General features: G+C 35.8%; 1 protein-coding gene across 1 annotated transcript; it reads right to left on the bottom strand.

The window, feature by feature from the left end:
- Positions 1–2,607: 2,607 nt before the first annotated feature.
- Positions 2,608–11,758, bottom strand: Smp_201250 (unnamed protein product; the record flags this gene model as incomplete). The annotated part of the gene is made up of 3 exons (XM_018791747.1): positions 2,608–2,796; positions 8,833–8,945; positions 11,755–11,758. The coding sequence occupies 3 exons, from the start codon at positions 11,756–11,758 to the stop codon at positions 2,608–2,610; spliced, it is 306 nt and encodes a 101-aa protein (XP_018645070.1).
- Positions 11,759–13,539: the final 1,781 nt, after the last annotated feature.

The raw sequence follows: 13,539 nt of genomic DNA, 5'->3' as shown, positions 1-13,539 counted from the left end.
AGTCTTACAACATTAGACTGAATATTTTCCAGTTTACTAATATCTATTATCAACTTATTAGAGTGTCAGGTTTTGTACTCGAAGAGTTTTTTCTGTTAGAAAATCCAAAATTATTACAGTTGAATTCATGTACATCTACCTCCACGATATGACTTACATGACATAGATATTTTATTAACCATGACTCCTGAGCAATCATAAGTGTATGATAAATACTAGGATAAGGCTGTGGACTTGATACGATGAACAAGATAGGCTTTACTTTTTAGTGGAGTTAGCTTGAACAAGATCGTAACTAGAAGCGGAAATACCGTCAAATGTTAAGTGCTATGTAACAGTAAACGGTGACTGTCCAGCAAAGGTATAGCTCAAAAGGACATTGAACTAAGACAAATAAACATTAAGATTGGCTAAATGTAGTAATATTAATAATATGGTAATTTCATTTGTATCACTGATTTATATTCTTCATTCACTTTTGATTATTCTCTGTAGGAACCCATGATATTCAGTTTGGGAAATCAAATTTTTATTATATTTTATAGTTCTATATTGTGCCCACAAATGCCCCGGTAACACCGAGAGTGGGGAGAGTCCGCTCTCCCTCCCGAAACGCTCTCACATCGCCACGCGTAAATAGCCTCTGCCAGGGAAGTCCTACTCACTGCCTTCTCGTGGTATTACTGTTGTTTACGAAAATGAGAGGACGAAAAGCGAATGCCCCGTGCTTTAACCAGGATGTTGGACAAGGCGAATCCATCTAGGAGAGATGGAAAAAACTTATTCCAAACCAGTGGTGCACAAGGGCTTCAGTATCCTGAGGGAACAAATGGCGTATGAGCCAATCGTCGATGGTCACCGGCTACAATGGACTGCATCTCTTTACGATGCTCCACTGCCTTGTGGATCAGATCTTAAGGTCAGAGGCTCCGTGTGTGACCCCTCAAGAAAACCATCTGCTCCAGTCTGGGCCCCGTGCAGTATCACAGCCCTCACACAAATCTCATTTGATTTGTGTGGCGCATATGTATTCGGTGCCCCTTTGTACCAATATTTATGTGTTTAAATAAAATAAAATAATAAAAAGTTCTGTAATGTTGATCGCTGATCATGTTTACGCGATACAACTTAGTCTGTTGTAACGGCATTCGACGGCTTATTGATGTTCGTGCAGGAGAAGATGAAGGGCGCGTCCATTTTGTCCAATGTAGTGTTTTACACAATTGGCACAGTTTATATTGCAGATAATGTTTGCTTTTTCTTCTTTTGTCATTTTGTCTTTCGGTTTACACAGGAGTGATTAAAATCACTTTGTTGGTTTTTGTACCACGCTTATTGCAAATGGCTTCATGAAATTTTGATATGACTTTTATACATGGTAGAATTATCCGTTTGACGTTTTCCGTACCTGACTTCGTTTTTCGTCCAATTATGAGATTTTGCCCGTTCCAACTATTGAAGTACTGGCCGTCAATATTCGCTAATCACGAATCCAAGTAGGCAAGAGAACCAAAACAACAAATTAGATACCAAGTTTATTCGCGATTCACAAATAATCGACCAAAGTCGTTCTAACAACAATAATTATAACAATTACAAAACACACCTTCAATTTTGTAGGTTCCCGGAGCAAAAACTCCCAAATACCAAACCAATGACAAAAGAAACCAAAATGTCAGAAAACAATGGTATAAACAAACAAGTCCAAAGGTTAAGTAAAACAAACACATCCAAAAGACACAGTAAAATTGATGTACAGTAAAAAGGTTTTAATCAGCCAAATGTCTTCAGTTCCCTCGTAACACTTCGTTTTTGCTGACGCATTTGGTTGGTATTTTTTGGTGAAATTGCAAAGGTAGTCATTCTTTTGAAAGATAATCGATAGATATTTTGTCTTTGTTCACAGCGCGGCAAGTGTGCTGTAGCGTTTTCTCGCCCTCTTGAATAAAGTTTGTACACAGTTCCTTTTACGCGTTCTTTGGTTGTTGCTATTGTAATTGAGAAGTTGATCTGTATAGATAGGTTTCCGATGTATAATAGTCTCGAGTTTTTTTGTATCGGTTCTGGTGACTAGTACATCTATGAATGATAGTTTGTTGTTTAATTCCTTTGTCATTGCAAATTTTGTCATCGAAGACCTCGTTATTCACTTATGACAAAGGAAACGTGTACGGACACAAACACAAACCATAAATTCAAGCAATGAGAGATACAATCAAGATATAAAAGTAAACAACGACAGGTTTAAGGTCAACAAAAACCAATGAACATCTAGGTCTACAGGACAAGCTGTGAGCTGTATGTGAAGGAATTCGAACACTTCACTTCTACCGAAAGTTTCCACTGATAATGTCATTCAGAAGAACGATGAAATGTCCACGATCAAACCATCCAGGTCGTAGCTTTTATCCCCAGAATCTAAACAAATTTGTTTAAACTGACTGGTATTTATTTTTTTATTTTATCAAGCGTTAATTTCAAAGGAATAATTCGTTTACGTAACTTTACTACTGACATTTTGTAAGCAACACAAACGTCAAGAACTTGTCCGTACATACAACTTATTTCAAAAAAGTCCACAAAGTTATAAAACAGGATGAACATCATTCAAGGTTCAATCGCGTGAAGTAATGGAGGTAATGGTATTGAATGTTGATATATATCTGGGATTTCTTCTTTTTTCAAAAGTTTTAACAAAGCATCAGCATATTCACCATTGTAAATTCGTTTCACATCATCCGACAGATATATTCCATATTTAGCTTTATACACCTTATCTATTGTATGCAAATCTATCTGGAATATAATAAAGTGAGACTCATAAATAAGACTTATACTTGTCATTAAAATGTAGTTGCAACAAAAATACAAGGCAAAATGCACTGCTGAAGAGTCCCATAATAAGACAAAATGGCCTTCCAGTGCTTCCAGGTTTTCATGATGGTGTAGCTTCAATTGACTCATGATTTCAACGATGAAAATGCTGAAATCGCCACAAAACTCCTTCTGAACCAAAAACGTAGATAAACGGTAATTTATAACCATTCTCAATAAAATAACCAATATTAGGTACAAAACGTAATCCAACCTTTATTTCAAATGATATATATCGGAATAAATTGAAAGATTCGCTCGGAGGTTTGAACATACAAAACGGTACTTACAAGCCAATAATAATGTATCTACCCTATCAATGTTAAAATTAACCCTGAACATGGAATGTTAGTTCAGTCTTTACACAGATACGGTGATCTAATAGAAATTGCATTAAAAACTGTAAATCCATTTAAATTGTCTACTAATATCTGTTAGATGGCTTATTCGTTCCATAGAAGTAAAAAAAATGTAGAATATTGGAGCCCATGTGCACCATTGATTTGGAATCAGGGTTTTCCAAATTCCCCTAGGTGGACTTTCCGTGTCCAGCAACTCGGTTAAAGCGCCGGCCGTTCGCTGTTTGTCCTCTCCATTTCGTAAACAACATCCGTGTTGCGAGAAGGCAGTGAGTAAGACTTCGCTGGCAGAGGCTATATACGCGTGGCCATGTGTGAGCATTTCGAAAGGGAGAGCGGACTCTCACCACTCTTGGCCGTACAAAGGCATTCAGAGGTTTTATACCTTCGTTTGAGTGTATGGGTTCTAATATATTATCGTTTCGTTTCACTAGAAGATATACAAGAACTAAGTTAAGAAGGTAGTGGATGAATATTAGCTGATTAGATAACACCTGACAGGAGTTTGCATGATTTTAATTATTTATTTAGAACTATAATAATAACCTCAAAAGATTTATTACACACCCTGAAAGCTGCCTTCAGCAGTTTGCGCAATAAATAAAAATCTTTTTTCAAAAGGAAAGAATAATGAAGAAGACTAAAGAATTATAAGTAGTATACGAAAACCTACAAATCGTAAAAATAAATGTCCACTAATGTGAAAAACACGTAGCTCGTTTATATAGAAAGTCACACGGTAAATTTTCATCGATAACAGTAAAACATGAGAAGACCAAGAGAGATAAGACGGGATCATTGCACCAAGATAAAAGACCTCCGACGGTTTTTGTACACGATCTGAAACAGTACAACTTTTATCGGATTCCAATAGTTTGTTTATGTTTTGTTCTAGTCTTAGGAATAAATTGTTACTTTGACATTTTGAAGAATTAGCTGTCAGACTATTTGGAAAGGAACATCATTTAAGGGAAACTCATTCATTACTAAAGAACCTAAAGAGACTGAAATTGGTTCACATACAGTGAGATCACCCATAAAACTGATAAAACTGTTCTCTATAACTAGTATGTCATGTAGAATAAAAACATGAAAGCGTTAAGAAGAAAATCAGTTCCTTCTAGCAGACCTTAACTATTGATTAAAAACACTTTCCACCGAACATAGAATAATGTTTTTTCCAGTGAAATAAAAACATTATCAGTTAACCAGCTATCCTTATTGAAGTGACCCACCTTGAAAGTCAAATCAAGAGATATCGTGTAGAAACGAGCATAGAACATACTTCATACGCTTTTCCAAACCGAACATCATATAATGATGCAAAACAACAGCAGTATTCAGGGTATGTATTTTTCATTTGTAAATAATTTAATATGGATGGGTATAACTCTTTTATTACTGGCTTAAGCATTGATACAAATGGTGTTCCGATAGTCTTGAGAAAAATTAAATCTATTGATATTTCAAGCAGAGATGAATGGTGGCTAGTAGTGGAACTCACAATGCGCGATCTATCCTGTTTAAAACTTGTCAGCTGCATGTATCTGCATCTCAGGTTTGATGTTCACTCCAGTGCAATATCAAGACAATCCGTATAGAATGCACACATGCCAATAAGAGGCTGATCGATTGCAGTCTCAAACGTGAATGAGAACATTCAAACAACCAAGACAAAAATGAGTTACTGCTATTGTCTCAATTTAGCCTTTTCACCTCTAAATACTTTCTTTGCTATCGGAATTATCTTTATCTTTCTTCACATTTTTGGCATAAAAAGATTCGTTAAAACTGCTGTTGTATCGATCGCACAGAATGTCAGCGCACTTCTTAAGAAAGAGGTTTGGAATTTCTTCAGGTCATAAACATTGAGACACCTTAAAAGACTGTATTCATTTTTAGTCCTCAATTTCAGTACAATTTGAGATACAACTCTTCTTAAAACTTGCGGGTACGAAAGCATGAAATTGGAGGGTAGGCTTATAAAAATTTTATTCAAGTTCCAAAATTTTCAACTAAACATCGACATTATCGTATTTCCCACGTAACTGAAAAATTTCTACGAGATAAGAGTTTCTTAGTAGACACTGGATTCACGTATTTTATTTCTTGGTTCGTCAGACCATTTGGCTTTTCAACTTCAGCGAAGTTTCCCTATTTGTAAATTGTTTCTTTTTACTATGACGTCTGCTTAATTGCAGGAATGTTTGTTGGTCAAAACGTTCTACAATGGTCTCAGTAGAAAAGTAAATGTCAAAGCAGAATTTAGAATAAATGTTAACATTAATTGTGTTTTCGAATAAGTTATTTGTTAGAGAGGACAAACCAGCTTCTAACTGAAGAGGAAATTAGGAAAAGACGTTGGAAGTGGATCGGACACATATTACGAAAATCATCAATGTACATTACAAGGCAATCCCTTACTTGGAACCTGGAAGGGAAGTGAAAAAGAGAAGGGCCGAAGAACACATTACGTCGGGAAATAGAAGCAGATATGAAAAGGATGAATAATAACTGGAAAGAACTGGAAAGGAAGGCTCAGGACAGAGTTGGATGGACAATGCTGATGAGCGGCCTATGCTCCACGACGAGGGGTAATAGGCGTACGTAAGTAAGTTAGTAAGAATGAATCTCAGTTTGACGTACGTAGTATATTTTTCAGATCTTGGACGTTTTATTTTGAGTTATTCCTGTATTGAACTTCCTCTATTTGATGTTTTAATATTCTCTTTCTAAGCTTGCCATATACATGCAGTAGATTTAGAATAACAATGATCCTACATCAATAATGAAAGTTTAACTCTGATGAGGATTAATCGAGAAAATGAATCACATTTTGATTAGACAGTAATGATAGAAAGCTATATTCATATATATTTAGATTGCCACGTATAGTTTCAAGTAAACCACTGGAGGCAGTAACAACGAAGTAGTGGTTCATAAAGGAAAATAGTAAGTGCATACGGTATGCAGTCCAGAGTCACATAACTGTCGATAAAATAAACATAGTTGTATTTATTCAAGTGTGTTAAACACTTGAGACTGTCGTCTAAGAACTTAAAACATACAGATTTTGATTAACACTATTTGCAAATTAGGCTACACTGATGCCGTACGTTTTCTTATTGCTTGATCGCTACTGATGACAAACATATAAGACATGTGGCAATACTGTAGTGAATGAGAACACAGGCAGGGACAATCGAATGTATTTAAGCACAAATTATAGACTGTCTCACAAAAATCTGATAACCATACAGTTGACTGTTAACTTGCAAAATAACAATCAGTTGTCTCAATCTTGACTGTTCCTTCTGCAAATATCAGTCATTCATGCATTTTCATACTGATTGTGCTTCGTTCCTATTCTTTTGTAATCGAGCATCTGCCAAAATACATTCTATGTCGGACTTACACCATATACTACTTATGTGAAAATAAGTAACCACACCACAATACTAAATAATCGTCATATAAGTCATTCAACTATGATTCTGGAATTATGTTTGAACCACATATACGTTACATGTTTGCATTCAGTATTGATTTAAGCTAGTCCTCTATACCATTTAGTGATGGGAATTTGAAAAATAACAGTTTGAGAATCGATACTTGATTAACTGTTATTCTCTTCAACGCATATTCCCAACGATCCCGAAGTCTCGGATTACAATTTTTAACATCGTTAAGTGATTTGACGCCAACTTGACTGAAAAGGTCGTGCAAATAATCCTCATAAATGATATGTAAATACAAGAAAAGATAACTTGTAGAAATATTTAGGTGGTAGGAGAAATAATCAGTTCAAAGGTTTAAGTAATACGCCAAGTTCAAAATCTGTGTTATCTCATTTGTTAACGTTCTAGAATATCGAATTTGTCAGTGGACAAAAATTATTCACCAGCTTGGAACAATATATTGATCATATGAATCTCATCATTTGAAATGATTAGTGATATGTAAACAGGTTGAAAACTGGAATCACTTAGCTTCTGAATTGAGACCATGTAAAAAAGATAAACCGGCGAGACTAAACTATACTGCCGACCTTTGAACGAATCTTAAATGACCTTGAGAAATATTAGTCAATCAGAAGACAGTTAGTATACAGTGAAATAAATAATACAAAACTCAAAAATTAAAGGAGATACTGTTCTTTTACATGACTCAAAAACTTCTCAAGGTCAGATATAGGTTCACAAGTTCTAAAATCATAGTGCATAAGGTACAGGAACACATCCATATGGCTCCATAGTAGCTGACCTCTGAAACGATGATAAAGTCTCAAAAATTCTTTTGGCCTCGACCACATAACTTCTATGTTGTTGGTATATTGGTATGGTTTACGGTTTAGGGTTAGAGTTAAGGTTTAGGGTTTAGGGTTAAGGGTGAGACTATAAGTTATGGACGACTTTTGAGCGACGCTAGAGTGATCCTGGGAGTGTGTCAACATAATAACTAGGACCAAATGAGGCTTATAAACCTGTGTGAAGAATTCTAATTATGATTTTACAGTTCATGGTTAAGGCTAGGAATTATAATTGGGGTTTTCATCACGAACTGATATCAGCTATAATGCCAAAACTCTATTTATCCAAATGGATAATTGAATTTAGCGCCAAAATCTTATGATCACTTCTCTTGTAGATGCTGAATTATCACGTCTTCCCTAAAATCCGCTGTAAACGGACCATAAATAAGCATCAGGTACCGAACTTAGCGCTGTGACCTTGAAAACCCGAGAAAGCTTCTGATTGACTCGGCAGTATAGTTTAGTCTCGCCGATAAAGCTCTTCTGTCAACAACGGAGAGAAAAAGGATTTATGCTGATCACAGTTTAAAAATAATTTATGATTGTTATTGATATCATGAACCGGTCTGAGGTGACATCTACAGAAAACCAGATAGCATCACAGATGTACTTCGCTCCAGTACGATACTGTAGTGTGGTCTACTTATATCCATATAAGTAGTATATGGCGATGGTCAGACATAGAATGTATTTTGGCAGAAGACCAATAAGAAAAGAACCGAAATGAAGGATGATCGGTAGGAAAATGCACGAACAATGGAATTAAAGAAGATGAACTGATATTTACAGAAGGAACAGTGAACATCGAGACCATTAGTTGTTAACTGTTTTGTTGTATGGATATGAGAATTTAGTGAGATGGTCTGTAACGCTTGTCCTTCAATGCATTCGATTGTCCTCACTTGTGTTCTTGTTCAATACAATAATACTCAATAGTGTACATTCAAGAACCTACTAGGGTCCAAAAACAAAACCTCTGTTTTAAGGCATAAACATGAAGCCACGGAAACATGGATCTGAAATTCAATAGATCAAATGAATCCGCTCACTAGGTATTCCCTCTCTTTTTACCTTCTAGACTGTCGAATTCATTACAGCACAAATGATTATTTGTCAACCCCAGAAAAATGTGTTTACTATATGATTCACATGGTTTGAAAGACATGTGAATCTATGTAGATACAAATTATCAAGATTCGAATAGTTCTCTCACTTTTATACTTCCGTCCAAATAAATTGAATAAATGTTAACACTGAAAATGTTTTACGTAATCTTTATAAACTTACTTCAGAACGGAAAAGTAGGAAACGTTGAATACCCAGAACATCAATGAGTTCTTTATAAAGCTCATCATGAATTAACGTTGCAAAGTACATTGGTTTGTTAATAGAATAATTATCTGAAATTAAATATACATAGATAGGAGTTGTACTGAACTACACAACAGAACTCAATAAAACGTTAAGCCAACGATGAGTTTAATTTGATAATTATGATACTGGATCAATCATCCTGTTTAAAATAAAAGTTCAGAAGGGGTTTTGTGGAGATTTCAGTATTTTCTTAGTTTAAATCATGAGTCAATTGAAGCTAGAGTGTGGGTTCGTGGATGCTCACTGCTGAGGAGTCCCATAATAGGACGAAACAGCCGTACAGTGTTTTTGGGTTTTCCATCGTGGTCTAGCTTCAACTGACTCATTATTTTAACTATAAAATAAATATAGCAGAAACGTCACCTGAAGTATACCAAACTAGTCACCATGGTTTCAATTCTAACACTGTTAACCATGTTGAGCACAATTAATTTCTTTACTTTCTTTTACCTCTCATTGAATATGTGGTCGGTATCAGTTAGTAGTAAAATAAACACTGAACAGATATTTATTAAATTGAATGTATAAAACTTTCATTTCAAGATTGGTTTTTAAGCTATAGTACTCTACACTTTATACAATTTTCCAAGCAGAATTGCAAGATGATATTTGTATATTTTTTTGTGTTCCAAGAATTCCAGGAACTGTTATAGACATACTTCAGCACGTAGAAACGGTTTTTACAGATGTATTTGCTTTACCAACCTGATGTATGCTATTGCTGATAAATGGTGATTTAGTTTGTTCACTTACCTCGTGTTTACTAAATATGGAAAATTAGCTAATCGTTTAATTGTGAATGTTTAACTGGCCTAAGGTTTTATGTTTAACTAGAATTATAATCAGAACGAGTTTTGTGAAGATTTAGTATTTTCATAGTTGAAAGCATGAGTCAATTGAAGCTAGACCACCAAGGAGTGAGAAGCAGTGGAGTTCAAATCACGTCTGTTGTGAGGTAGGAAGTCACTGAAGACAATTGGTGAGCAGTTGCTCAACTTCGTGGATTGGTTGAAGTTAGACACAAACACCATCGGATGCCGGCCGGCTCAGTGGTGCCAGAAGTTGAGCGGTTGCGCTACACTGATAGGTCCTGAGTTCGAGTCTAGCGAGGCGGGATCGTGGATGCGCACTGCTGAGGAGTCTCACAATAGAACGAAACGGTCGTCCAGTTCTTCCAGGTTTTCCATGATGGTCTACCTTCAATTGACTCATGCTTTGAACTATGAAAATACTGAAATCTCCACAATACCCCTATCTGAATATAAAATCTAATCAAATCGTTAATGTTGGAATGACTAATATATAAAGTGTTAACTTGGATCAGTTTATAAGTGAAATGAAATTGTGAGATAAATGATCAGAATATTTATAGTTGACAGGGGGGTGAGAGATAGAAAAATGGGATTACAAATCAGAAATTACGTAATATGTAGAATAATATGAATAAGGTCAGATATAGTAGATGAGGGTGGATGCTGAATAAATTTCTCTAGAAAGGCTAGCAAGTGTGATAATAATGGTAATGACAATAGTAAGATGTGTAGATAAAATAAGTGAACATTAATCAAATTACATCACCATATTATTAACAAGTTGACCCTGAAGTTGGCCAGTGTAAAAGGAGTGGCTGGGCATATTTTTTCGGGATTGAAAGCTCTAGCTTTTAGATCCGGATAGCAATCGCCTCAGACGGCTGAGACAAGCTTATGAAAACGAAGATTTCTTAGATGTTGTTTTTAATATTAAGGTGTTTTTTTTTCAACCACAAAATTGTTTACCATGATTTTAAGTAGATGAATAAAAATCAGGTAATTTTCGTGTTTTATTTATGCCAAGTAAATTATGTATTTCATGTCGACACTATACAAGACACGTCAAGAAGCATATCCCTCACCTGATCAAAAATAGGAAGTGGTGGTTGATTAGTACCTGACTATCGTGGCTATCGTAACCAATTGTTGGAGACTCTAGGTGATATGGCTCAGAATCAACCAAAATGGCGCAGGTGTATACACTCTTTATCTTCCCTTAAACCTTGAGATAAAAATTGCTTCATATCTGTCTTTCTTCCTGTAATATATCCTTATATACAACCTATCTTTTATATTTTACCACCACTAAATTAACTACTTCTATGAATTCAGTGTTCATGTTGTTGTGCTAACGAGGTATGGCAAGTTGGACCGATGCATAAATGTGCCTGGTCCTACGTTGTAAATGACCGACTAATGAAATAGAGCTTTTATTGTACTGGATCATTTACATAATAACAGAAACTTACCAAAAGAAACATTTTTCTTAAATAGAGCTTTGTTCAGAGAGCTGGATGGTTTAGTCATGAGCTATCATTAAAATCATCCACCTTAGCTACAAAGCTTCTCCACCATTGTGTTTTTATTTTCATCGAAAATCTCATCAGCGAATCCATAGTTTATGTATTTTGATTAATTCTTACGTGATTTTTATAACAGTAGATACATATTTTTCGGGTTACTGTGTTTTCTTAGAGAGTTAGTTTTCTATGGGATGGGGTCGCTAACCCTATACTCAACCCTTTTCTTTTATCTGGAACTAGCAGTAGCTCCAGAGGAACTCCACGTGGAGTTATACATATATATCACTATATAGTATAACTGTTAAACATGTTTACAATTACCCATTAACAACTTATTTGGATGAGGTGAATATTCATGGATTATGCTGTAGTTATTCAGGAGGTATTTTCTTAAGCATTCAAAATGAGATAAATGATATATACGCTAAAAATGAGATCCATTCAATAAAAACTCTTATATTTACCCGATAAAAAAATTATACTAGATTGATAGTACTTACACATTGCTACTTAAATATTATGGAGTTGACCAGACGTCCTACTTTCAAGAACTTCACCTAATTGTTTAACGGGTTTCTCTGAAATGATATATGGTAGGAAGAAACAAATAAACGAAAAAATTCAATACATCAGAAAAGATTCAAAGATAAAGGATCGTTCTCGCAAGATGGTCATACTTACCTACTTAGTTACTTACACCTGTTACTCCCGATGGAGCGTAGGCCGCCGACCAGCATTCTTCAACACACTCTGTCCTGAGTCTTCTTTTCTAGTTCCATTCATTTTTCTCATGTCTGTCTTCAATGTGTTCTTTGGTCTCCCTCTTCTCCTTTGACCCTCAGGATTCCATGTGAGGGCTTGTCTCGTGAGGCAATTGGGTGATTGCCTCAAAGTCTACCCACTGGAATCTGGTTTGTTGTCTCCCACAGTGGAATGCTGCTGATAGTGTCTGATCAACGGATCCGAAGAATCTTGCGTAGACAGCTGTTAATAAACACCTGTATCTTCTGGATGATGATCTTCGTAGTTCCCCAAGTTTCCGCCCTATACAGTAGAACCGTCATGACATTTGTTTCGAAAATTCTGATTTTGGTGTTGTTAGACAATCTTTTGAGTTTCAGATGTTTTTCAGTTGTAAATATGCTGCTATTGCTTTGCCGATCCTCGCCCTCACATCTGCATCAGACCCACCATGTTCATCAATGATGCTGACCAGATATGTAAAGGTTTCCACATCCTCCAAAGCTTCTCCGTTAAGTGTAATTTGATTGGTGCATATTGTATTGTATCGGAGAGTCTTGCTTTTCCCTTTGTTTATATTGAGACCTACTGCTGCTGAGGCTGCTGCTACACTGGTCGTCTTCTCCTGCATTTGTTGTTGAGTTTGTGATAGAAGAGTTAGATCATCTGCGAAGTCTAAATCGTCCAGCTGCATCCTACCTGTCCACTGTATCCCGTGCTCTCCTCCAGATGTTGACGTCTTTATAATCCAGTCGATCACCAGGAGAAAGCGAAAGGGTGAGATTAAGCAACCTTGCCTAACACCGGTGTTTACCTCGACTGAGTCGGTAAGTTGTCCTCCATGGACGATTTGACAGTTTAATCCATCATAGGAGTTCCGTATGATATTGACTATCTTCTCAGGCACGCCGTAGTGTCGAAGAAGCCTCCATAGTAATGTCAATATGGTAATACTTTGAAATAACTATGAGGTTAAGAAAATGACATTTATAAAACTGCGTGTGTTAACCAATCAATAAATCAACTTTATAGTATCAATTGACAGACACACTCGTTTATAAATCATGTTCACTCTTTGAAATTGAAATGGATCAAGTTTACATAGATGTTGACCAAGTTGCTGTCCTACATCTTTGCTGAAATCAAAAATAAAATTCATAAACAACGTTGTTAACAGGATTAGTTACAAGGGGTTGACAAAAAAATTAAATATAATGAGAGGATTCAGTGTTTTGACAAACAACAGGCTGACATATGAAGTTTCTGAACAAATTCGGATTTTGATTGAGATCGTGAACCGATCGATATTAAACCACAATTAAAAACTTGGAAGCACTGAACCGCCGTCTCGTTCTAATTTGAGACTCTTCAGCACTGCGCATCTACGATCCCGCGAGCGGAATCTAACATCAATCAGTTCATGGTCTTAATTACAAACATAATAATCCTCACAAACCAATACTGAAATTTCGATATGTTAGACATAGTTGCTATTAGTCACAAAAACGATTATTATTATTTGTTTAAACACATAAATATTGGTA

This window comes from Schistosoma mansoni, assembly GCF_000237925.1.
Source record: "Schistosoma mansoni, WGS project CABG00000000 data, chromosome 1 unplaced supercontig 0076, strain Puerto Rico, whole genome shotgun sequence".
In the NCBI taxonomy this organism is placed as follows: Eukaryota; Metazoa; Platyhelminthes; class Trematoda; order Strigeidida; family Schistosomatidae; genus Schistosoma; species Schistosoma mansoni.
This window is presented reverse-complemented; position numbering and strand designations above follow the sequence as displayed.